General features: G+C 39.5%; 1 protein-coding gene across 3 annotated transcripts in view; it reads left to right on the plus strand.

Moving 5' to 3' along the window:
* AGAP2 (ArfGAP with GTPase domain, ankyrin repeat and PH domain 2) overlaps positions 1-25,753 on the plus strand; it is a 183,840-nt gene that overhangs the window by 136,330 nt on the left and 21,757 nt on the right. For all 3 annotated transcript variants that reach the window (XM_072134838.1, XM_072134837.1, XM_072134836.1), the window contains exons 4-10: positions 10,152-10,237; positions 11,171-11,312; positions 11,682-11,816; positions 14,359-14,465; positions 14,553-14,705; positions 15,586-15,672; positions 21,626-21,730. In XM_072134838.1, coding sequence (XP_071990939.1) covers positions 10,152-10,237; positions 11,171-11,312; positions 11,682-11,816; positions 14,359-14,465; positions 14,553-14,705; positions 15,586-15,672; positions 21,626-21,730 — 815 coding nt within the window. The remainder of the gene's footprint in view (positions 1-10,151; positions 10,238-11,170; positions 11,313-11,681; positions 11,817-14,358; positions 14,466-14,552; positions 14,706-15,585; positions 15,673-21,625; positions 21,731-25,753) is intronic.

The raw sequence follows: 25,753 nt of genomic DNA on the forward strand, positions 1-25,753 counted from the left end.
AGGTTCTTTTTTTTACGGTTTTCATTGAGCGCCACAAATGACACCTGTAGTTTAATATCCGGGTTTATAGAATCATGGGAATACCAAATTTATATAGGTTTTAGTAGGTTATAATAGATTTTTAAAAATTTAAAACTTTTGTACAAAAAGAGGTTTAAGCAACAGCTGGGTGTATGAGCCCATAGAAATAATTTGGGTGGTGCAATAGCCTCTAGCACATGCCCCCATTTCACATTTAGTGTGCATGAGCCATAAGAAATACTGCTCTACCAAGAACTTTACCGAAAAAATTCATTGTGTGAGAAAAATAGTTACTGCAATCTTTAGTTCTGATTCTACTTAATAAATTGCCTATGGGACATGAGTCCGTGGTGGTAAGACACCATCTCAGTCCCTGACTATTAAGCTGTCAGCTCTGTCATTCCTTTGTCGCAATGTCTTCACACTTTCGTCTAATTAAAGCATAATTATGGCAGGCAGCGACTTGACAGCATTAATTGTATATCCCTGAATTGCTCTTGGAGCAGTGATGTCTCTGCAATATACTATATGACTCAATTAGGATTATAAAAGATCTGAATTAAGATGCCAAGTTACATTTATTAAATGTCTGTCTTACATAACTTTTCTACTGTTTAAAATGGACTCTACCAAGATATTTCATTTAGGTATTTGATCAATAGATGGCCTTGATCAGATATACTGTATTTCAGTGGAACAGTAGGTCAACATACACAAAATCACTGGCAATGGCAGACATACTTAAGCAAAGACAAAATAGTAGTCTAGATCCTAGTTTATAGATTCTCAATATTGGTTTAAATTGTCTTAGCATTGGGATGGGCTTTGTGCAATGACCATATAACCAAACTACCCACCTTGGGTCAAGCTTGATTAGAAATAATCCTATGTCTGGCAAAGTGGATTACAAAAACTTGGTACAATTGATCCATGTGTCATTGAACTTCTACCACACACTTTCAAAGATCCATATAGACCTGACAATGGCTAGAAGGGTTTCTTACCTACTAAATGCTTATAATTATAAGTATTGCCTCTGTCCTCTTGCTCCTTCAAGTATGGGAGGGATTCCTGGTTTATTTGTTGAAGTTTCATCATCTTCACAGCTTGTCAGTAGAGGCGCTGAGCAAGTGCATTTGTTATAGCACTGTATCAATCTTATCCCTTACTCTCTCCTCTGCAAACACCCTGTTAAGAACAGACTGAGAATGTGTGTCCACCCTGTCACATTGATGTGGACACAGAAACACTGTGCAATGAAAGCAGCAGATGGCACTAATTTAATAGTATTCCTAAAATATCACTGGATCAAAGCATTGTAGTATAGATATATATTTTTATGGTTATATATATGGATCTAAATACTAACAGTAATCTTCATAAGCCACTCACTTATCAACCACTGATCAGGTCCATAAAAGTCTGCATATCTCTCTACAACCTTCACACAATATATGAATATCTCTCACATTGTCCAAATTTGAAATATGCTAAGAAAAATGATAATTCACAATTAAATGTTGGTCTGGCGGTGGACCCTGAGCACTTCCCACCAGAGCTTGACACAGTTTCCTCTGTGCTACTTAATTGACTTTGTGATTACAGTTGTGAAACATGTTTAATTGAAAGATGTGAAGGTGATTAATAAAGATCCGTGCAGACAAGTAATATCAGGAAGGTGATAAAATGCTGTACTGACTGCAGCTGTATCCTAAATCTATATACTGGTACCTTAGTGCCATGATTCTCAGCAGAGCTGTTCGCATGATTTGTTCCTTATCTATCTGTTCAATAAAATGGGAAATTAATCCAGTTTACATACAGTAGCATAAACTGGGAGTTATTGATAGCTGCTTCTTACTATATGGGGGAATTTATTGGGGCACATTTACTTACCTGTCTTACGCGTTCCCCAAAAGTGCATTGTCTGACCGGAATGCACTGTGCCGCGATTCACTAAGATTGTGCGCCCGATATCCTGCATGTGTCACTTCCCCACTCAGGTCCGCCAAAGTTCACCTTCTTCTTCTTGGTGCATGTAAGTGCTTGATCTTGCGACACAATTTTAAAGTTAAAACCCGTGCTCAGTCCGAATCAGTCTGACGGCCTGCCCACCGATTTCTGTCGCATTAAAACCTGGGACAAAACCAGAAAACGTTGGAAAAAACGTTGAAAGTGCGGCCGCAGGTCCTTAGCAAATAAGCCCCATTATATTTTTTTGCTCATTTTGAGGCACCCCTCCTTCCTTTTTAAAACTGTGCTTTGTGCAACATATTTATTATGTGTCGGTTCCACAAAAACACCGATGCCTTTTTTTTGTCTCCCAATTTGGGCACAGCTTTTGTTTTTGACACTTGTTTCCCGGCACCTTGTTTTGGAGCAATTTTTTCTACTTAGGGCCCATGCATACAAACTTGTGCCCATCCGGCTGTAGCTTGAGAGGTGCACTGGTGAGGAGGAATGCTGCTTGCCCCTCCCCTCCTGTAGAGAATAGTGGCGCCATTCTTACGGCCAAAGATAGAGTGCACTTTATTTTTTTTGCGGTCACAACAAGTGCTCACCGTGCCGAACCCGGGCGCCATAGACAACTATGGGGGACTTATAAGCGGCCGTAAATTTGTGGCCGAATGTACATCCCCCCTGCATGTGCCCTTATGGTGCGGCAAATACGTTGCATCATGCGTCACAATGTAAAAATCACAGTGCAAAACACTGCCGCAAAGCAGACCTAGCACCACAAATGAATACACTACTTCATACAGATGGACATATAACATTATACAACCTCTGAGTTATACAGAGATGGAATACAACACCTGTAGTTCCCTATGGTTTCCTGTAGCAAGATTCCATACATAGACATATCTATCATACACTGGCTATTTGTCCATGGTCCATCTAAAAGATATCATGAGCAGACTGACCTGGAACTTTGATATTTTGAGGTTTTAAAAATGTGAGAACTCATCACTACACTGTTTGGATAATCTAGCCTGGTATTGAATTGCTCCATAGCCTGTGTCTGAACTGGCGCAGGCTATAGCTTAGGTGCAATTGCAGTGCAGGCATATAATACTTGATATAGTTGTAATTCCTGAATTGTGCCATCTCCACCCAAAGTTCCTGCATTTCTGGCGCAATTTATAGCAAATTACCCAGCTACAATCTCTTGGTATATGCGGGAAAACCAAAAGAACGAAAGGAGGAAAATCAAAAGGAGGAACATCAGGAAAGAACAAAAAGAGGAACATGAATCCTTGGCGCACAATGCGCCATTGCTGGTTAAATCTTCCCCATAATCCTAAGGCACTGTTTAATTTTACTCCTTTTGAGTATACATTTGATATTTCTGTATAGAACACTCACTTTCATATATTGTATATTAATTTTGTTCTGATGATGCTTGTAGGCAAAAACATTCAGGTTTGAGTTAGGTTATTGTTTTCTTTTTTTCACTTTTAGTTCCAGTACTAGATTTAGCTGCTTTCGTTCATTTCTGTGAGTGTTGTTGGACGGCTATCTCCCTAGTGCTACAGAAATTTTTTTTAGAGCTGGTCAGGCGTGTGCACTAGTGCTTATGGAGAGCTCAGTTTTTGGATCTCCGGTCTTGTAAACATTGGAGGTCCAAAGGGCGTGACCCCCAGCAATCTTACATTTTTCTAATGGATGGGTCATTTAAACTTGCTTCACAAGGGATGGAGTTGATTAAGTAAACAATAGGCCCTGGGCTGTTCCTAAAACTTGGCCCACGTTTTCTTCACCATTGCCTTCCCACAAAAATGGGTCTATGAACACCTTTCTATGCTGGAGCAATGATAGACCACCAGTGAATATGGAAGTTGTAGTTTTCCATCTGTACACAGTGAGCTGTAAACCAGTCTTTGCTGAGCTGAATGTGACCTGAGATGACAGAGGAGGCCACAAATGGAGGAGTCGTGTCTTTTCACAATAGTTCTCAGGGCTGTTAATGCAGATAGAAAAGACTGTGGTAGCCTGTCACAAAAAAGGTAAATTCTCCCATTGGTACTAAATGACGTTGCTTTTTCTAAGTATTACAGACGAGTAACCATAGATGACAGTGCTACATTTTATGTAATGCTTCATGTTGGATTGCTGTTTGCGCTGTTTGGACATTGTATTTGCAGTTCATTCTTCCGTGGATACTCTGATCTGACAGAAGCAGCGCAGCCAGTAAGCGGCCTCATTACCTGAAATCCCATCTGCACACTCTACACAAGAGGAAAGGTCTAATGTTTGTTGAAGTGGTTCAGGATGAAAGTAACTAAGCAAAAAGCAGGTTATTGAACGTCTTTATACAAGAAAACTTTAGTGCTCAAGAGAAATAATGTGACAAACATAAATGACATTGGAGTAAAGAGGGTTAATGTGCTTTCGTAAAGCTAAGTCTATGTATGAGTGTTAGTGTTGTCATTGGTACATGAAGGGAAGCTTTCTAAATGGATTCATTTCATTTGTAGACCTTGAAGAGCTGTAGTCTTATAAATGAATAAATGAATGTAACACAATTCAATGTCATTAACCACAGAACAAAGCTTAAATAGCTTTTATGTTTCACAAAATGTTATGACTTTCTAAAGTAGGCAGAAAGTCCAAGATGGCCACCACTGGATACTACAACTCCCACGATCCCTCAGTTCTCAGCATCAGCTGCTCCCTCTTATGCTCTTCCTCCAATGATAATCTAACAGAATGTTTTGCTCTGTTACCATAGTGATGTGCCATTGCTGCACATCACCTTACTACTTTTCACTACACTGGTCATATTGGATGCACAGCAACCAACCAACTGCAGCCAAACATAGTGATGATCACATGATCACCCAGGCAGGTGCAGGACATGGGATGTGGACATGTGACCAGCGTCCTCTGTCCTGTCTCTGCTCCACGTAGAGAAAATCAATGGATGATTAAAGGGGCAGTAGCATATTAATACTTTATTACAGTGTATGTCCACAACATTTTTCTGCTATGGGAGGTAACATAAAATACCCCTCAAATACTCAGATACAGTTTTGAGAAATTGTTGCATCTATATTATATATAAATATATTCAAATATATTCATGTAGTATAGAGATCTACTAACTTTTGTTCCTTTTTCACATTCTACCACATATTCACTTACTAAAAATAACCAAAATATATATTCCATTTAACAGTCACAAGTAAAGGAGATATAACCAATAAATCCATCTCTTGGTTTGTCACAATGATACAGATGCCAGTGGTGAATGGATGTGTTGTCATGGGCCCAGTCAATTCCTATAATTGTTTTTTTTTACTTCATACTTGCTTAGATTGAAACCTTTTGGAACATGAGTGCATTTAGGGCTCAAGGACAAAAAGTAAAGCTAATGATGATGAATCTAGGGCTATGCCTAGTATGTTGAACAGTCTAGAAGATCAAATATAAAATAACTAGTGCTTTACTCTGACAGTTTTTTGGCAGTCAAGGCCAATTTTTTTACATTTTTGTTTATTTTTTAGCCCCTCACGACACATTGATGCATTGTCCTGCTATATTAACTAAAGTCTCAGATGGAAAAACTAGGAGACATTGGGCCACATCTTCCAAAACGAGTGCAGTCTGTAGTAGGTGCAGTTTGCCTGTGGAGTGTGTATAGTGCTCCAGATTCATTAAAACCGGCGCACAGTCTTCATTAATCTGCTGCCCACTGCACTGCTCGGGAAAGGTGCACCGTTACTTTTTGGTGCAGTTTGTTCATGCTGCAGAACTGTGGGACAGACAGAATTGTGGCGCAGGTCTGTATTAAATGTGTTTAAATGTCTGTCTTGTCAACCACACCAAAACTCAGACACTTTATAAATACAGGTGCAAGCAGTTTTAACTTTCTTTTCAGTGCAAAGTCAGAGAGAGAAAACTGGCGCAAACACTTAAATAAATGCGGCCCTCTATCTCTTATCTGAGTTCGAATCTAGTGGAGCACTCTTCTGGATTTACTAAAAGTCTGGAGCCTCTTAGTAAATATGGCATGCTGGCGGCGGAAGATTTGCGTTCAATACGACAGTCTTCATAGATTGTCTATTAACTTTTAAAGGAGTAGAGCGGCAATTGTATGATTTTAAGTTTTTCAGTCTTTGGGTAGTGGGCTCTTTAAATTCGTCCCACCTCAGAAAGAACATGATTTGATATAATAAGACAGAGGCTGAAATTTACCACTGCAACTGAGCTATGCATCCAAAACAGCAATAAAAGGCTGCTAAAAATACTACTTGGATAGTAATATTATTAGTTTCAAAATTCAAGAGTGAAGGAACCAAAATATAAAAATTCCAATACAATCCATTGAAAAGTTTGGTTAGAAGAAAACTCATTATTTTCAGGTTATATTTTATGTTAACGTATTTGTGGATGACTTTTAGAAGAATAACTTAACTATTGTCTCTTCTTATCAGATTTTTGCCATAAATTTCCTTGCAGATGTTCCCATTCTATATGGAAATGAAATCGGCAGTTGAATAACTTGAAGCTAATGGATGCCATTGCAAAATTATAATTAAAATTATTATTATAATTGGGCCCCCAATTATATTAGTCTTCTCATATACAAAAGGTCCACCATATTGGACCCCAAGGTCCCTTTTGGGCCTGGATGTATTCGCACTCTTTGTACATCCTCAAGTTACACCCCTGGTAATAGGAATGTATTCACTGAAATGTATGTGATTTAAATATAATATTAACATATAATATAAAAATAATTACAACCAAAAATAGATTATTGTTGTTCTGTGGCACAATCTACTTTTAACTCTCTATTGCTAGTGCAAGCAGAAGGGGAAATGGAAGAGCCAACCATTGCAGGTGTTATTACCACATGTATGGGCCTTAGGGACCTCTACAAGCCCTCTGCACATAAGAGAATACCAGTGTATTGGTATTAATTCTATGGTATCCCAGTGTTCATTAACTCTGTAGGGAAACCCAATCTTCGAGATTATCCTTGTAGCATGATGCTGTCATCACTAGATTACATTGCAATATTGACAGCAATGTAATCAGGCAAATCCTCTCTTCTCAGCTGAAAACACATTTGTTAACGTCACATGTGAACGCACCCTTAGAATATGGAACTCGCATAGTCACAAGATACACAGAAGAATACCAGCTTTTAGCTCCTTCCATTTGGCAAAATTTACACCATAATGATGGTTCCAGTTTGATTTTCCCAATGAGAGACCCTTCCATAAACTGTTAATGACAATTAATAGTGAATAATCAGAGCCCTTCTACAGCAACAATACGCAATTGAGATAATTCTCAATTTAATGCTACTTTTTAAGAACAAAGCTGTATATATTTGTTTATGCACCACAATATCTGTGTTTTTGAATATGTTAAAGTCTTAAAATGTGTAAAATGTGTTTGTTAGGCTGTAAAAATTTTTGGTAAAATTGACCGTAAAAAACGTTCCCTGGTACAATGGGTGTATGCATTGGCAGAAGGCCACTTCCTAACCGTCCATTGCTGATGGACTGTTATATGAAGATGATTAAGTTCACATTCTATCATTGTAATGGGACGTGTTCTGTACAAGGTGCTATTACATAATGGCATGGACATAGAAACGGGATTTATGTACTTCTCTACAGGAGTTCATTTTGCTAGAAATGATACCCTGATCACTGTTTACAATTAACCAAAAATGGGGAAATTAAATGTACAAAGAGTAAAATTCATTTTTATTAAACAAAATCTTAAATGGAACCTATCTTTGAAAGCTGCCACTATAAAGCAGTACCACTATCCCTATATTGTTTCTTCCATGTCTTTAACGTTCCACAGTCGTAAAGTTGACTCGCCATCTATGCAACTGACCCCATGTGAGTCTGATCATCATCATCATCTTTTTTTGAGCTTAGTTCAGCCTGATTGACAAGGGGCATGCTTTTTCTTCAGCTGAGTACTTTTACCTAATTCTCCTCCTCCCTCCCTTGAAAGAACATGAATATGCAAAGATGGTGAGTCAACTTTACCAACAGTCTGTGAAACTCTACAGGCATTGGTAAGAACAATATAGGGATAGTGTTACTGCTGTATTATAGCAATTTTCAAAGATATGTTCAGTTAGTGTAGTTTACGAGTAACTTACAGGTTCCCTTTAAAGAGGTTTTAGCTCATGATAAAAATATAATGAATTTCCTAATAAAGTAATAAAACTCACATTCTTTTACAGCTGTGGGGGCTTTCAGGAACTGGCATTGATAAACTGGAAGGCTGTATAATAATAAGTAACTGTCACCAAAAAACTTTTCCTGGCTGCAGAGGGCTGCATTAGCCCTACATGCACTTTACTTCCTCTCTTTTGGAGGTGGCAGGATTTTCGTGTACTATCATGTCTATTGGTCTGTATATGATGCAGAACATTCCTGTATAGTGCTTTTATGTAGGGCATCTGTATCATGGCTAGCTTGACATGAAATGGAATTAGATAAATGGAATTAAATAAAATGTTTACATTTTTCCATTTTTCCTCTTTTTCCTATGATTTTTTATCATATTTATCAAGAACCTTTATAATGTTTGCACATTGCAGTCTCCTGTATACGTTGGGGGAAAGAGTGTTGAGATATATCGGGTGTAAAACACATTGGCTAAAACTTCAAAAGACTGAAGTCATATAGAAAAGGAAATTGAAGTCAAACTCAGATCTTAAAGAAATGTAAATGGCCATAAGCTGCATTACAATCCTTCTGACTCAAAGCCTCCAAATCTGGCGGCCTGCACTCATCCACATATTGCTTCCTTCCATTCTGCCCTCTGTTCTTGCCAGTTTCCAAGGTAACTGAATAGTGGACGCGGTTTCTTGTTCCAGTATCCATGGAGACTCGGAAGTGCTCTGAAGATGGGCGGTAACCAGTCATGGATGGAGAGTGACAAAAAGGAATGAAGTCACCACACACATTGAGAAGGGAGGAAACTAATCAGAAACACAATTACTTTAATTCTGCCTTCTCATCCATTGCAGCTGCCTCATAAACAATATATTGTCACCACTTAACCTGAGCTATTTCCTGAAATAATCACTTGGAACTAATTTACGTAGCAGATTGTAGATTTTGTATGCAGGGAAGGCAAGGAGCTATCTGCTATATCCAAATAATGATGATTTTTAGATCCATCAGAGGGATAAAAAGGTGTAAACTAGAGGGTTTATTATCAGTCATAGCCCCTCAAATACAAGTCTTTAATAAATGCCACTCTGCAGGCATAAAAGGGTATATGCCACCAAAAATGTATAGTGATTTTTGTTTTTTGAACACATCTACGCCATTAAAGCTTTTGGTACATATGGGGAATGTGCCCATAGACATATACTGGCAGACTGGCATCCTATTGGCCTCCGTCTGATCAGTCTGTCTGTATCCAGCAGGAAACACATGGTGAAAAAGTGTATTAGGCTGCGCTTTCCATCTTGCTGCTTGTAGCGGAGGCCATTAGAGATGGATGCGAGATGGATGCTAGTTTATGGCATACATCCCCAGCCTCTGCTGAACATATACCTATGTGTTATTACTCTCCACATAAGGAGATACCCTAAACATGGGTAACAGCAAATCCCTGTCTGCTACCAAGGTTCGGTCTTTCTTCCGTTTTTAGAGAATGTATTCCACTGCTGGTACACAGTGCAAAAAACTGGGTGCTGGTTACAGATCACATGTGTTTCACTGGGCCGAAGCCCGCCCCCCAGGCGTTGGCACTGCGTTTGTAAACATAATGCAAACGTCACATGTGAACGCACCCTCAAGATGGTAGATGTGCTTGTGTCAAACCTCTCGTAGCCACAGAAAATTCGGGAAAAGTTATGATGATAGAGATAGATGGTGGTGAGATGGGCTTTTGGCCACCAAAAAAAATTGAATAATCTCTGTTTCTGAACATATCTACATAACTCTATGCTCAGCTTTCCTCTGTAGCCGCCGCAGAAAGACAGATGTAAAAGCAATAAAATAGACAATATGAAAATTCCCAACAAGAGTATAAATAGGCTTTAAAGCAAATCTGAATTATGTCTTAACCAGTACCTTTTCCTGTTTCCTAGGAATTTGCAAATACTTCAGTAACCATATTGTTTTATCTTTATCCAGGTGATCAATTTAAGAAGGAGATAAGTGTGGAAGGGCAGAGCTACCTTCTGTTGATCAGAGAAGAAGCTGGAGCACCAGATGCCAAGGTAATTGTGACTGCTGCTTGATATTACTGCAGGAGCATCTGGATTATGAAAGTAGTTGGCACGGCAAGAAGTAGGAATACATCGGGCCACATTTATAAAAGTCTTTGTGCCAGTTTTCTGTCTGACTTTACACAGAAAAGAATGTGCAAACTGCAGATGTGCGCCACAATTCTGTCTGCTCCACAATTCTGCAGCATGAACTAAGTCCGCCAAAAAAAAAAAAATTGTGCACACTTCTGAGCAGTGCGGGGGGCGCCAGATAAATGGAGTTTTGATGAATCTGCTGCATTCTGCCCATAGTACAGACTGCACTAGTTTTGATAAATGTGGCCCAATGTGATGTGCCTATGTTATATGTAAACAGGGAGATTCTCCAATATCCACATCTGATTCCTGTATACTTTACAACATAAAGTGTGACACACCTCTGACGGACCCTGTCTGCAGTTTGGACACTATATACAATATGCTCAACTCCTCATGCGCTATAACACTCTGCAGGCATATACGATACTATATACAATCTGCTCTGCTACTGATCTAACCTAGCTATTGTAGAACAAGAAATGATGTCCTCTTTCTTGTAGTAGTGACATATGGCGTACGCATATATGAACCATTTTTGTGAGGAAACACAATCCTCTATTACATTTCCCTAAAAGAGCTCAGATGACAGTGTTGGGAATTTCTAGTGTATGGGATGCTACCTATTAAATTCCTCTTTCCTGAAAAACACAATTGAAAGAGACTAAACTAAATCTGGATGACTTCCTTTTAGAAATTGAGTGATTCTGAAAGCATTTTACAAGTAGATGTGGGCATGGAGGTTATTTAGATAACTCTCTAGGGAAGGGGAAATGGCATCAACCAGTGCCTGCAATTCCCACTGACAGATTGCCTATTGATCTAACCTCTCTGGGTTGTGCTTTTTAGTTTGCAAACTGGGTGGATGGCGTCATCTTTGTCTTCAGCCTGGAAAATGAGGCAAGTTTTCAAGACATGTTCCAGTACTATGCTCTCCTGGCAAACTATCGAAGCGTCTCTGACATTGCTGTGGCCCTGGTGGGGACTCAAGGTAAGTCGGCCAATGGCAATTATTTTTTTATGCAATGGTTAACATGGGGGTAACTGCAACAGACACAACATTTGCCTAAGGGGAATCTTGAGACAAGAGATGTACTTTGAGAATGAATGGTGCTTAATAAATTAGCCCTGCAAGAGGAACAAAATGCAAACACTTTAAAAAAATGTATGTGAAAAGAGTTAAGCCCATGGTAAGTTATATAAATCCATGGAGACATCCGGCCGCCTGGTAGTCCAAGTTTTTATTTTAACTTTAAGTGATTGGATTTTATCACCTAAGATACATATAGATTGTGTAGTATTATGACCTATATGTCTGTAACTATATGTGGCTACTGTCTCACACTACTCCTTCTTTCAGATAAAATTAGCTCCAGCAATCCAAGGGTCATTGAAGATGTGCGAGCCAGAGGTCTATGTAATGACATGAAACGCTGTATGTATTATGAAACCTGTGCCACTTATGGGTTGAACGTGGATCGAGTGTTCAGTGAAGGTGAGGTTCTCCATATCTTATGTGATAACTGGTATAATAGCATGTGCGGGAGCTTTCACAATACATCTGTACACATTACATGGCTTTCCATTCAAACACAAACACTTCCGGTCTGTGAATTCAGGTTTCACCTCTATAATAAGATTCTATGTTATTATGACTGCAGTTTCATTATTACAATAATTAGATTGCACTAAATTTTATTAATACTGTATATTTATGCGACAACCGGAGTTATAGTTGAGTATCTTTGTAAATTCATTGCATCACCTTGCATGATAGTTCACAGCAGCATTGTTATGTAAATATCAGGATAACATATATCACATTTGTGAGTAAAGCTCTAGATAATGTTGATATTCCATAGAAGTAAATGGATTTGTACTGCTCAGCAAACAGCTTCTAGACCACAGCTGAATTTCACTGAGAAAGTTTTCTGATGCACGGAGTTACTGCTGCCTGGACTGCAGCAACAAAATCTTGCTTGAAAAAACAGAGAAGGAACCCAGGAAATTAAAAATTTCTTGATTTATTTAATACATGTTAAAAACGAACAAGTTGGTGTTGCCATCCATACTATACTGTCTGACATGTTTCAGGCAACTTAAACAAATTGGGGCTCATTTACTATGTGTCGCGCTGCTAAGTTTTGCCGGACTGTGCATCTTTTTTTGGGATTGCACGGCTTGGACAAGTATTTAACAGGTGTCTGCACTGGGATTGTGTTGCACGCAATAGTTTTTTGGCGCAGCTGCGCTGGCTTCCAAATTAGGGGCTGTGCCGTCAGATGATCTGACTGATTCGGACTGAGTGCAGGATTTAACTTTCAAATTGTGTCGCAAGCCCAAGCACTTACATCCACCACTTAAAAGATGGTGAACTCCGTCGGACCTGGGCGGGGAAGCGACATATGCATGATACTGGGCGCATGATCTTAGTGAATCCCAGCACAGTGCATTATCATCGGACAGTGCACTTTCTGTGAACTCCTGTGGGAATGAAAGTAATGTAAGCCATAGCCTACTCACCAGGACGGAGAGTGAGTGACCAGTGAGTAGGCTAAGACTAAGGACACAATTTGTTTAAGTTACCCGAAAAGTGTCAGCCAGTATGGATGGCAATACCAACTTGTTTGTTTTTTAACATCTATTAAATAAATCAAGACATTTATAACTAAGGTGCTAGGATCCTTCTCCGATTTTTCTACAGAATGTTTAATATGGGGGAAAGTAAACAAAAATGTCTGAGAGCAGAACTGTTCTAGTTTCCCATGGTAACCAATCAGAGCTCAGCTGTCATTATCCCACAGCTGTTTATAAAATTGAAGCTGAGCTCTGATTGGTTGTCATTGACAACTAGAACAGTTATGCTCTGACATTTCTGATAAATCTCACAGCAAATAGTGCTTTACATTTGATGAAATACATAAGGTTTTCTTTTTACCAACGTCTCATGTGATGTAAAAATAACAGACAACCCATACTTACCTTAGTCTTTACTTCTGGTCCAGAGAGGCGCCTCTCCTCACCACAGGTCTTTGTTGGTATATACGTACTAAGTGGTGGTGTATGCACCCCCTACAGCCTGACACAGGCCACAGCCGGAGGTCGTAGAGGGTGCGCGCTGTTAACACGACATCACCATTGAGCCTCTGTATACCAACAAATGCCGGTGGAAATGGGAAGCCTTTCAATGGAATTAGAGGTTTGTTATTTTTCCACCAAATGGGGCCCGTAGTACAAAATGTCCAAGCATGGACAACCCCTTTAATACCCTACAGAGGCCTTAGTACCAGACCAAAAAATGTTGCACTATTCAACAAAGACAAAAGAATAATGAGTTCAGCAATCAAAGATAAAGCAAACTTTTGCTGCTGATTCCACTAGCCAAAGAATAAAGATCCAAAAGTTTTTTAACTATTCAATGCATGAGGCCAGATGTCATTTTAACCTACACTCCGACTGCATCAATCCTTGTGGAGAACCAGATCCCTTCATCTACCAACCTGAGGGTTACTTTTGTTTAACCCCTTTTAGGAATTGTCTACCCTTTAATGGATATTCTGGTAGGTTAAAATTCTGTACTATAAGGAAAAACCTTAAAAACGATTTACCCTCCTTATATCCTGCTACATTTGATTTGATTATTTAGCACTATAGACTGAGTAATCACGTCTGGTAAATGGGTTAAAATTGTCATGTCAACAATATGACATCTGTATCTCCATATATTCTAATGTGGCTTCATATCCACTGGATCCATAGGACGCCTCTGTGTTCAGCACCATGGACAACACATTGAACCCATCAAATAGCTATGCATCACAGTGAACATTTGGCCATTTTCCGGACATAGTCTAAATGATAGTTCCACCTCACTCTTTACTAGCTGGGATATTCAGATATGTTTTTTCCCTTTATTTTATTAAATAAAATGGGATCCTGGGACTTTTGGCTCACCATGTATATTAAGAAATTATTCAGCATTAAACTGTTTATTTTGACAGAATTATAAAAGATTTAACTGTATTGTTCTTTTTCAGTGGCCCAAAAGATTCTAGCTCTTAAGCGTCAGCAGCAGCTACTGTCATGCAAATCACTACCCAGCTCCCCAAGTCACTCTGGAGGCTCCACTCCATTATCCGTACAGGTGATGGCAGATGTACATTGTCCATTGTACTATGGTACTATAGTCCATTGAAAAGTTACTATAACATAAGACATATTTTCTTTACAGACCAGCAATGGAGGACCAGGGAATGACTACTCATCTTCCTTACCTTCTACTCCGAACATCAGTCACAGAGAGCTGCGTAGTGAGGTGTCACTTGGAGTCAGCACCCCAGGGTCCCTGCACCGTGGAGCTAAACGCCGCACAAGTCTTTTCCCAGTAAGCTAAAACAATTACAGAAGAGACAATCTCCTTGCTTTAGGCTGGACCCACGTTCCAATTGTTTTTTAGTAAGAAATTAGCTAAGTTTGTCTTCTATAGCTGGCACATTATACATACAGGCTGCTCTGTCCCATTCAGTAAGAAATCCAGGATCAGTCTATAACCTTAAGGGTTCTTTAGGGTTCTTAACCAGAGCACCTCAGACTAATTAGCATTATTTTTATATTTCTATATTGCCAAAAACACTTTGTATAATAAAAGAAGCTCTAGGAAGAAGGATTTCTCTTGAGCTTGTAAGTAGGACTAGTCTACCATCAGAAAATCTCATCAACATATCTATACATCACACGTCTGCAGGTGGCGGAGCCCTCTCCATACAAGACATATTGCAGCGGACACCCACCGGTAACACCTGTGATTGGTGCTGGTACCAATCACATACTGGTGCTGATACCATTGCATATATTTAAGCAGTTTGTGTAAATCGGCTTTCTGTCCTGTATGATCTAAGTATGCATTATAAATGTCATATAAGGTATATAAGAGTGTTCCTTTAAATGTAGTTAATGTATTACTATGGACATGAAACCCGCTGTATGTGTATAACAAAATCAGCTGCTACTGTCAGGACTGTTCAGGAGAATATTAATAATGTGTCCCATAACAGGTGTGGTTTAAGCTCTAGTGCTCCGCTGGGCTTATTGAATATAAAATATGATTGAAAAGTAGCCTTGTCACAGCAGCCACTGCTGAACTAAAACCAGTCCTAATAAATGAGCTCTAGAGCACTGCTGAGCACTGATCCTCTGCAATCTATCCCATGTTTGTCATACTGCGACGGGGAAAGAGTGAAAGATAAATGTCCTGTCTATTGCAGCACCGAAGAGGAAGTGACATGGAAAAGAGAAGTTTTGACAGTCGAGGTGAAGTCAGCGGCACCGGCCGAGCATTGCCAATTAAACAGGTACCAAATGTACTCTACAGCTGAATGCAGATTTATTTTTCAATTTTAATACATTTTATGGACAATCTTTGTAAGTAGAATCTTTGAGGATATGTTCACTTTTGTAGCCATTATTTTTATGCTTCAAACCATAAAAAAAACAAAGAGCAACAATTTTAATGATAAGTGTCCCATTGTTTTGTATCTACAGCTCTTATGCACAACTATGTGTTTCCATTGACTAAATCTTTACATAAACCCGAGATACAATGATCCTGCAGACATTCATCTTCCGTTCATCTGCCACTTGTCCTAATGTCTCTATATTATTATGGAAAATAGTAACACTACAGGGTCAGTGTTGTATGCCATGGAGCTAGAGGTACCCTTATTCACATATAGATACTCCATTCCTTATGAGCCACTCATTCTTGCCTAACAAAGGAAATCTTCCATATAAACCAGGGACACTTACTCATAGATCCAGGCACTGTGACTGTGGTAATCTTCTTATATTTATTATCCCTGGCCTTCTAAAATTAACTTTTAAATTATACTAATGAGCCAGTATTGCCCATCTGTGCTGCAGCTTCACAGACTGTTACACTATCTCAACCTTCCCTCTGCTCTTTTGGCACTACTCCCTTCCCTCTGACTTTTGTAATCTCACAGCACAAGAGGAAGTTTCAGCACACAGCACTGAGAACTGATACTAACTCCTTTTCTGCCTTGGCCATATCCACAACATCTTTATACCTTTTATTGGCCTAAATCACCAGGGAAACTAGCAAAGAACATCAGGAATATTCTCATTACCCGAGATTACCAGGCATACAAACATTGTGGCACATTTATTATGTCCCTTGCACCAGTTTTCTGTCTGACTTTGCATGTTCTTTTTTGTGCAAACTGCTTGCACAGGTATTGCACGCAATCTTTTTGTGGTGCAGCTGCACTATTGTTTATGAGACACAAATTAGGGTGCGTCCTTTGCTCAGTCACACTGTTCATCATATTTACGACGCAAGTCCAGTAGAAGTGTGTTGCATGCCCTAGATTAAAGGTGCACCAAAAATAAAGTGTTGGAGCAGTGGAGGAAGCACTAAATTAATGAAGATCGTGCACCAGAAATCCTGAATCTGGCGCAGCCTGCATTATACACAGGCAAACTGCAAATAGCGCGCTTTGCCCTGTTCTTAGTAAATGTGCCCCATTACTCCTAGACCTGTGCTTTGTATTGCCCATGAAACAACAATCCTGGGGCACCTTGTTGTATATCTCTGCTTTCTTATCTATGAATAAGTTCACCTTTTACCGTTTAATGTATCTCGGCACAGTCATGATTGGACAGTATCAGACTGTGTGGGACACAGACCCTGCTGGTAACACCTCCTTGTCAACTTATTTATACATTTCCTGGAGAAGTGACAGAGGATTAGCACAATACAGAGTAATTAGAAATGATTCCATGCAATTTGTAAATAAAAGGTTAGACAATTATTTATGAAAAGATGTTTATATGGAATAAAAACACCTTCTCCAACTCAGCTTATCATTGTCTTTCTAATATGAAGAGACAAATGCATTACATTTTGGGGGCTTGGTATGGATTGCACATTTAGGTCCTACAGCTTCACGTTACACCTCTACTCATGATCAATCGTGCCTTGGATTTATGTGAATGTCAATTGTAGAGCATGTAAGGGGTTAATGTATGCCCGCTGTGCAGGGATTAATGTCCCTCCTGGTACATGCTAATTTGTTACCATTTGATTAGCTAATGTACTGGCACAATTCAACAGCGAATGACAAACACCCACACAGCCTCTCGCAGGCGAACACCTTAATTGTTACAGTTCTCTCCGGTAAAGAATGTTAAATGGAAAGAGAATGCTAGGACACAGTAGAAAGCTATGTTTTCTTCTTTTATCCAGCAGCTACCCACTGCTTCTAGTGGGAAGAGCTACCGGGAGGAAAACCCACACATTTCAATTGAATCCTTCCATAAAGAGAGCGGCAAGTCATTGTGGCTGGGCTAGCAATGTGCAGCTGCCTTTTACCGAAGGAAAGAATCAGACTCGCTGGGTACTCGTGTGGGCGAGAGATTGCGTTTTGTGTCACAGAAGGGACAGGATGCATTGGAAATGTATTTTTCCAATGAAGAGATAGGAGAGAATCTGTTACTGGAGGACACATGGAAAGTCAGGATGTGACGCTTATTGGGAACACCACAATCTGTGAGCTCAATTCCTACTATCTGTGGTGTTTTGTAGTCAACGGATCCAATGGATGATTATAAGTGGTAAGGATTTGTACATACATAGGGGCACATTCACTTACCCAGTCCGCGGAGTTCACGAAAAAGCATTGTCCAACGATCATGCACTCTGCCGCGATTCACTAAGATTGTGCGTCTGATATCCTACATGTGTCACTTCCCTACTCAGGTCCGATAGTGCTCATCTTCTTCTTCCTGGTACATATAAGTGCCCGATCTTGTGACACAATTTGAAAGTTAAATTCAGCTCTCAATCCGAATCACTCGGATCGTCCGACGACTCGCCCCCGATTTCTGAGGCATGGAAGCCAGCATCGGGTGTGACGCAATCCCAGTGCAGACACCTGTTAAATACCTGTCAAAGCTGCGTAAATCCCGAAAACCGTGAACAGTCCAACAAAAGTGCGATCCGCGACCCTTAGTAAATAAGTCCCATTGTGTTCTCAAAGAAAATTATTATTTGATACTTTGCAACAGTAGTGCAACTTACTATCAGGTTGTATCCTCAATGGGGGCGATTTATCATACGCTGGCTTGTGATGTGCCAGTATGATAGGGGTTTAACCACTGGACATTTCTACCACAGATCTGGTCTCGTGTACAATTGCGCTATAGTTCTTGGCTCAGGGTATAGGTGGAGGCAAGAACACCCCGCACTGTCCCACTGGGCAAGCCCCCTTTACACCCACTTGGCATGGAGGTGCTATAATAATGGGGGATAGGCAGAATTCCTCTCCGTACGCCTGCTTCAGGGCTTGTATGCCAAATGCATTTATTTTTGTTTTGTTTTCAAATTCTTTTTAAAGATTTTTTTCATTTTCTTGCATTGGAAACAAACATAAAAAACAGATTCTTTAACATGACACAATATTAAGAAAGCTCGATGGAGTGTGCCACCTGATAGTAATAGGGTGAGCACATTTTAACAGAGATGTGAAATTAGCTCACAAATATATTTGTACATTTACCTTATCTTATAATCTTGTATTGATAACAGGTAAGACAATAGTACTAGTAACAAACTGGGGTTACCTAAATGTCTAACAAATGGGGGAACGGGACATTTTGGTAGGGGAGTAGCTTGCCATTTACTATTGCCCTGAGGTCGTTTTAAAGAAATGGGTTGAATTACTAGTATGTGTTAATAATCCGGGGTCATAAGGGTATCTGTCCTGCTTTTCACAGTCCTATGTGTTCTAGGGTATGTTGGGAATAAAAAGACTTGATTTAAGAAAAGCCATGTATGCCAAACCAACTGTCCATTCAAAAGGTATATGGGACGGGGGTCAGCAGATGTTTTACCTACATCTATCAAGTATTTATGACAACTCTTGTGGGCATGTTATTAATACTGTTTATGGGAACGCCCCTTTAATGACTTCTGACTTGCCAGAGAATGTCACGGACTGGTATATCACGGGAGTAATTTTTGTTAACTCATAAAGAGACCCGTTAATTCACAGCCCAGATGGTAGGTGAGGTTGAGAATAACAGGACAAGAGAAGTGATGCTGTGTAGTGACCATATAACATGCAGCATACAGGACAAGCGAGGTGGTACTGCACTTTGTCTATATACTGATATATATATATATATATCTATAGATATTACTTTATTAGGTACACCTGTCCAACTACTCGTTAACATTTAATTTCTAATCAGCCAATCACATGGCTGTATGGGGAAGAAAGTTGATTTGAGTGCCTTGGAAGTGGCATGGTTGTTGGTGCCAGAAGGGCTGGTCTGAATATTTCAGAAACTGCTGATCTACTGGGATTTTCACGCACAACCATCTCTAGGGTTTACAGAGAATGGTCCGAAAAAGAAAAAAACATCCAGTGAGCGGCAGTTCTGTGGGCGGAAATGCCTTGTTGATGCCAGAGGTCAGAGGAGAATGGGCAGACTGGTTCGAGCTGATAGAAAGGCAACAGTGACTCAAATGGCCACCCGTTACAACCAAGGTAGACAGAAGAGCATCTCTGAACGCACAGTACGTCGAACTTTGAGGCAGATGGGCTACAGCACACCAGGTGCCACTCCTTTCAGCTAAGAACAGGAAACTGAGGCTACAATTTGCACAAGCTCATCAAAATTGGACAGTAGAAGATTGGAAAAATGTTGCCTGGTCTGATGAGTCTCGATTTCTGCTGCGACATTCGGATGGTAGGGTCAGAATTTGGCGTCAACAACATGAAAGCATGGATCCATCCTGCCTTGTATCAACGGTTCAGGCTGGTGGTGGTGGTGTCATGGTGTGGGGAATATTTTCTTGGCACTCTTCGGGCCCCTTTGTACCCATTGAGCATCGTTGCAACACCACAGCCTACCTGAGTATTGTTGCTGACCATGTCCATCCCTTTATGACCACAATGTACCCAACATCTGATGGCTACTTTCTGCAGGATAATGCTCCATGTCATAAAGCTGGAATCATCTCAGACTGGTTTCTTGAACATGACAATGAGTTCACTGTACTCAAATGGCCTCCACAGTCACCAGATCTCAATCCAATAGAGCATCTTTGGGATGTGGTGGAACGTGAGATTCGCATCATGGATGTGCAGCCGACAAATCTGCGGCAACTGTGTGATGCCATCATGTCAATATGGACCAAAATCTGAGGAATGCTTCCAGCACCTTGTTGAATCTATGCAACGAAGAATTGAGGCAGTTCTGAAGGCAAAAGGGGGTCCAACCCGTTACTAGCATGGTGTACCTAATAAAGTGGCCGGTGAGTGTGTATATATATATACATACATATATAGATATAGATATATAGATATATCAGTATATAGACACAGTGCAGTACCACCTCGCTTGTCCTGTATGCTGCATGTTATATGGTCAGATATATAACACCCACTTCCATCACCTTCCACAGACTTACACCTTCCACATATTACACTCATATATACACCCATTTCTATATCTGTCTTTATAAACATACAGTTTTTCACTCATACACGCACATTTATACACTCTCACACACATAGAGCATATACACAACACAGATACAAACAGATATACAGCATATATACATTACATATATGTTATATACATATTATGCTGTACATTGTACAGCATAATAGATACACAATTGTGGACAGCCTCAATTATTTAGTGTCAAGTTGGACAATGGTGCCCCCTGACACTCTGGGCCCCATAGAGGTTGCTATGCATGCTACCACTGTCCTTATGCCCCTGTAATAGCCATATCTTTGCAGGCTCTATGACTCCACGTATACCTGAGCCAACCTGTGGTATCATTGTGCATTGGCTTTATTCCACAGGAAAGGGATCATCTACCCGATCTTGAATAATTTTCTACATTTGCTCTTCATTTCTGTAGTCAGTTGATCCCACCTCTGTACCTAGAGAAAGAAATGCAAGAAATGGAGTAACGCATAACTGCATGATTAGATATGGTTTGTATATCTCTATAGAGACACATAAATGTGCATAGGAGCTGCATACACAAACAATAGATACTTTTATTCATGTCTATTTGTTCTTTTTCATACAAAATTCATGATTTATATAGGATATAATATTGAAAAATTATTTTAAGCAGTAGTATTGTATTTAAAATTATATTTTATAATATAAATTCTATGCATATAATAAAGCATATAGTGTATATGGTATAAATGGTCATTTTCTGCGGCTTAAAAGTTCTTGTGTTATCTATTTTTGCAGAGCTTCCTACTGAAACGTAGTGGTAATTCTTTGAACAAGGAGTGGAAGAAAAAGTATGTGACCCTGACTAGCAATGGAATGCTGCTCTACCATCCTAGCATTAATGTAAGTGATTTAAGGCTTAAAGGGCTTTTCTGGGAATGTAATATTGAGGACCCAGGCTTAGCATACATAAAAAACATATTATCAGTGGGGGTTACTTCCACTCTCACTGCTCAGCTTCTCTCTGCTTCTGCCGGTGGTAATAATCATATGTTCTGGATATACAAAAAATGGACCAAAATGATCAGCAGCATTCAAGTTATACACCACAAAAAACTACCGTAGACAGTCATAAAATGTCCATATCTGGGCAAAAAATAAAATCAAACATAACTTTAGTTACACCCTATAGCGTAATAGTAAAACCAAAGGTGATGTTGGGCAATGTACAGGCGGCAATATACGGTAATGCTCAGTTTAATGTCCCATAGTGAGAGACAATGGGAAAGTTACTTTACCCAGTCCAATGATGAGCAGCGGACCCTTCCAGATCTTTGGAAAAAGGGGCAGTTATTGTGAACAGAGCGAATATAGATCTATGTTTATAGGTTGGGTAAGTGAGAATTAAATTATAATGGACAATTCTTTTATAAAAATGGTGTAATAAAAGTTACGTTTTAGTTTATTTTTTGCTGGGATATGGACATTTAATGATGTTCTGTTCACACTACTGCTTAAATATGGAATATGGAGAACCCCCAGGGTCCCAGGTTGGGAAAAATAATAAACACATTCTTACCCTCCTGGTTTTTGGACCTGTGGCTGGCAAGAAGTTTTGTCAGACCTTCTTGGACCAGAAGACAACAAAAAAAAGTCCCCATGGAAAATCCGCTTATTGGATGCAGCAGGTCCTGTGATCCACTGGAACGTTCCGAATGCCAGAAAACCAGAGAAAAATTGGACCCAGGAGCTATAGTGAGGTAAATATATGCCCTCCTTCCCCCACCTAAGCCTGCAGGGGTTTTTCCATATTCCTTTGAAACCCTTTTAACTAGAAATGAAACACCACTGAGATAAAGTGACTATGATTGACAAAGAATCTTTAGGAACATTCCCAACAAATTTGGTTTGTCCAGTTCTGAAAACAGGTGGAGTTTATGCAGTCCATAATTAGGCATTCTCGTTGAGATTTTTGTGATCCCAGGATATTTATTTACATAAATTTGACATATCTTTGCAGACACTTTTTTTTCAAAGAATTCTACCATCCGAATCTATCATGATAAACCAGGGACACTTCCTCATAGTTCCAGGCACCGTGACTGTGGCAATCTTTTTATCATAGTATCTTCGTATATAAGGTTGGAAAAAAGGTCCAACCTTTAAGACTTATATTTGTTATCCATGGTCTGATGCTAATGAGCCAGGGTGCGTTAGCCTCCATTCTGCAGCTTCACAGGCTGTTACAATGTGCAGGAGGACTTCCCTCTTCCATTGTGTGCTAAAACTTTCTCATTTGCAGGCAATGAGATGGGGAACTGCTAAGGGAGAAGGGGGAGGGGAGACAATGTAACAGCCTGTGAAGCTACAACATGGAACATGGAGGTGCTCTACTAACAGAGTTCATCTGACTCCTTGGCATAAATTAAAAACTGATTTTTAGAAGAAAGGAGGCAATGGATTACAAATGTAAGAAGATTATCACAGTCATGGTGCCTGGATCTATGAGTAAGTTTATCATGATGGATTTTGATGGTAGATTTAATGGAGAGACAAGCCAGGCCGTAATAGACAGCTGGACTCTCCTGAGAGGAGGCAGACATAGCATAGTACGATCTCTGCCTTCCTGATCCCTGAATACATGTCTCTCAATAGATGTAATCAGAGATCAGGAACATGTAGTGCTGGACAGCCGAGGGAGCTGTCTAAGGAAAATTGGATCAGAAATATATCCCCTCCAGATACAGAAATAGGAAAATCAGTAATAAGAAGAATATTAAACACCTTTAAAATATAAAATGTATGTATTCATGTATTTTATGTTGCAGTGGTGAACTCAAAAGATTTTTCTTGAAGGTCACTTATAAACTAGACATAGGGGCTCGTAGGTACAGGATGCTGTAGTATGAATCAAATATTAGAGCATGCTCACTCCAACTACATATACTATACCGAAATATGGCTTCTACAACATGTTGCTCTCTTTAAAAAACGCTAAACTGGGGTTTAGGGTTGAAATAAATTAGAATATAGCTCACCATTTCTACCATTTCCAACACTATACTCACTCAATATGCTGTCTGCAACACACATACTCCGCAGTGTAAGTTGCAATTCTTCAGGCATTCATTTGTAAGAATACAACAGCTAAAAAATTTTTTATATTCTATATTATTAGATTCTGTTCTGTTATATTCAGAGTTTCTTACTTCTACCAGTCTTACTACTTTAGGAATTTGATACTACTGCCATCTAGTGTCTGCTGGAAGAAATGTACATTCAATACTCAGCAGTAAGGTCACCTTCATACAGACAAGTGCTACATTAGACTAATTAAATAACTATGTCACTTTTTGGCATAAACTTGCAATGTAAAATGAAATCTACCATCAAAATTACGCATAATAATCCAGGGGCACTTACTCATAGAACCAGGGACTGTAACTGTGGGAATATTCTTATATATTTTTCATGGCCTCTTTCCTTCTAAAATCAACTTTTAAAATTCTGCTAATGAGCCAGGAGCTCTGAGGGGTGTTATCAGTGCCCCTCGTGCTGCATATTCAGAGGTTGTTAGACTGTCCCCTGCTCCCTCTGCTCTATCAGCACTACCCCCCTCCCTCTGCCTGATGTAATCTCATTGCAGCACAATAAGGCCCAGGGGGATAGTGCTCCTTACATACTGTAAATTCAAATGCACCCAAAAAAAAATGTAAAAAAACAGAAGCATTAAAAAAAAATATAGGAAAACTAAGATAAATGACCCCCATAGACAACCATTGTCGTCTAGGATCTGCAAATGTGAAAACAATAGGCTCTATACAGGCTCTAAATTTATTCAACCATCTAACAAACAGGGAAATGTGAAAGAAGAGACATAGAAAATAAAGGGTTTGTAAGATATCAGTGAAAATCATGAATAAAATACTGAGAAAACATCGTAAATCTAATACAAATAGTGTATTTCCAACTTCCTTCTTGCTGTGCCTAATACCGGCTCTCATGGCAGCTTTCTGTAGAAGGTTTCACCCTAGACTTGCTGAAAAGATTTCTGTGTTTGTAATTTTCTGCTTATACATATTTTTTTAGTAAAGCTGCAATGATGTTCCTGGGAAGGAGATGCCGCCTGGCAGTCAGCCCAATGAGATAGGCCTGTTGAGAGCGGGCAGTGGGAGATAAGAAGACAAGGAGCACAAACCCTAGTGCAGACTCTCATATCAATGAAGGGCCATACAGTCTGTCCCCTATTTAAGAACATCCAACTTACAGACAACCCATAGTTAAACATACCTCTGGATGTTGGTAATTTACTGTACTGTAGCCTTAGGCTGCAATAATCATTTATAACAGTTATCACAGGTGTCTGTAATGAAGCTTTATTGATAATCCTGGTTCTTATGACAACACAACATTTTTAAAATTCAATTTTATCTGCCTGTAAGACAGATAGCGGTTTTCCCACACAACACCTCTTACTTTCTCACAGGTTACAATATAAAAATATAATATATAAATATATAAAATATACAGTTCCGACTTACATACAAACGCAACTTAAGAACAAACCTACAAAAGCTATCTTGTACGTAACCCGGGGACTGCCTGTATATAAAAGTCACCTCACTTACCTTTTGTCTCACTGGTATGGGCATTGGATGTGACAGGCAGCCGGTATCCTCCTTCGTAGATCTCTTCACGCTCCAGGAACAGAGAGAAGATGGAAAAACATGCTGAATGTTGATTTAGAAACCAGGAGGCATCACGTCTATTAAATCAACTACTTCACTATTAGTGCATCCTGACAGAGGCTTAAGTCCAAAGATGAAACACATCACTCAATCCATGCACTCAAAGTATAGAAGTTGATTTAATAGACATGGTGGTCACTGCCTTCTATGTCCCATGTGTCCCATGTAAGTTGAGCGA

Source organism: Engystomops pustulosus, chromosome 2 (genome assembly GCF_040894005.1).
Source record: "Engystomops pustulosus chromosome 2, aEngPut4.maternal, whole genome shotgun sequence".
Lineage (NCBI taxonomy): Eukaryota > Metazoa > Chordata > Amphibia > Anura > Leptodactylidae > Engystomops > Engystomops pustulosus.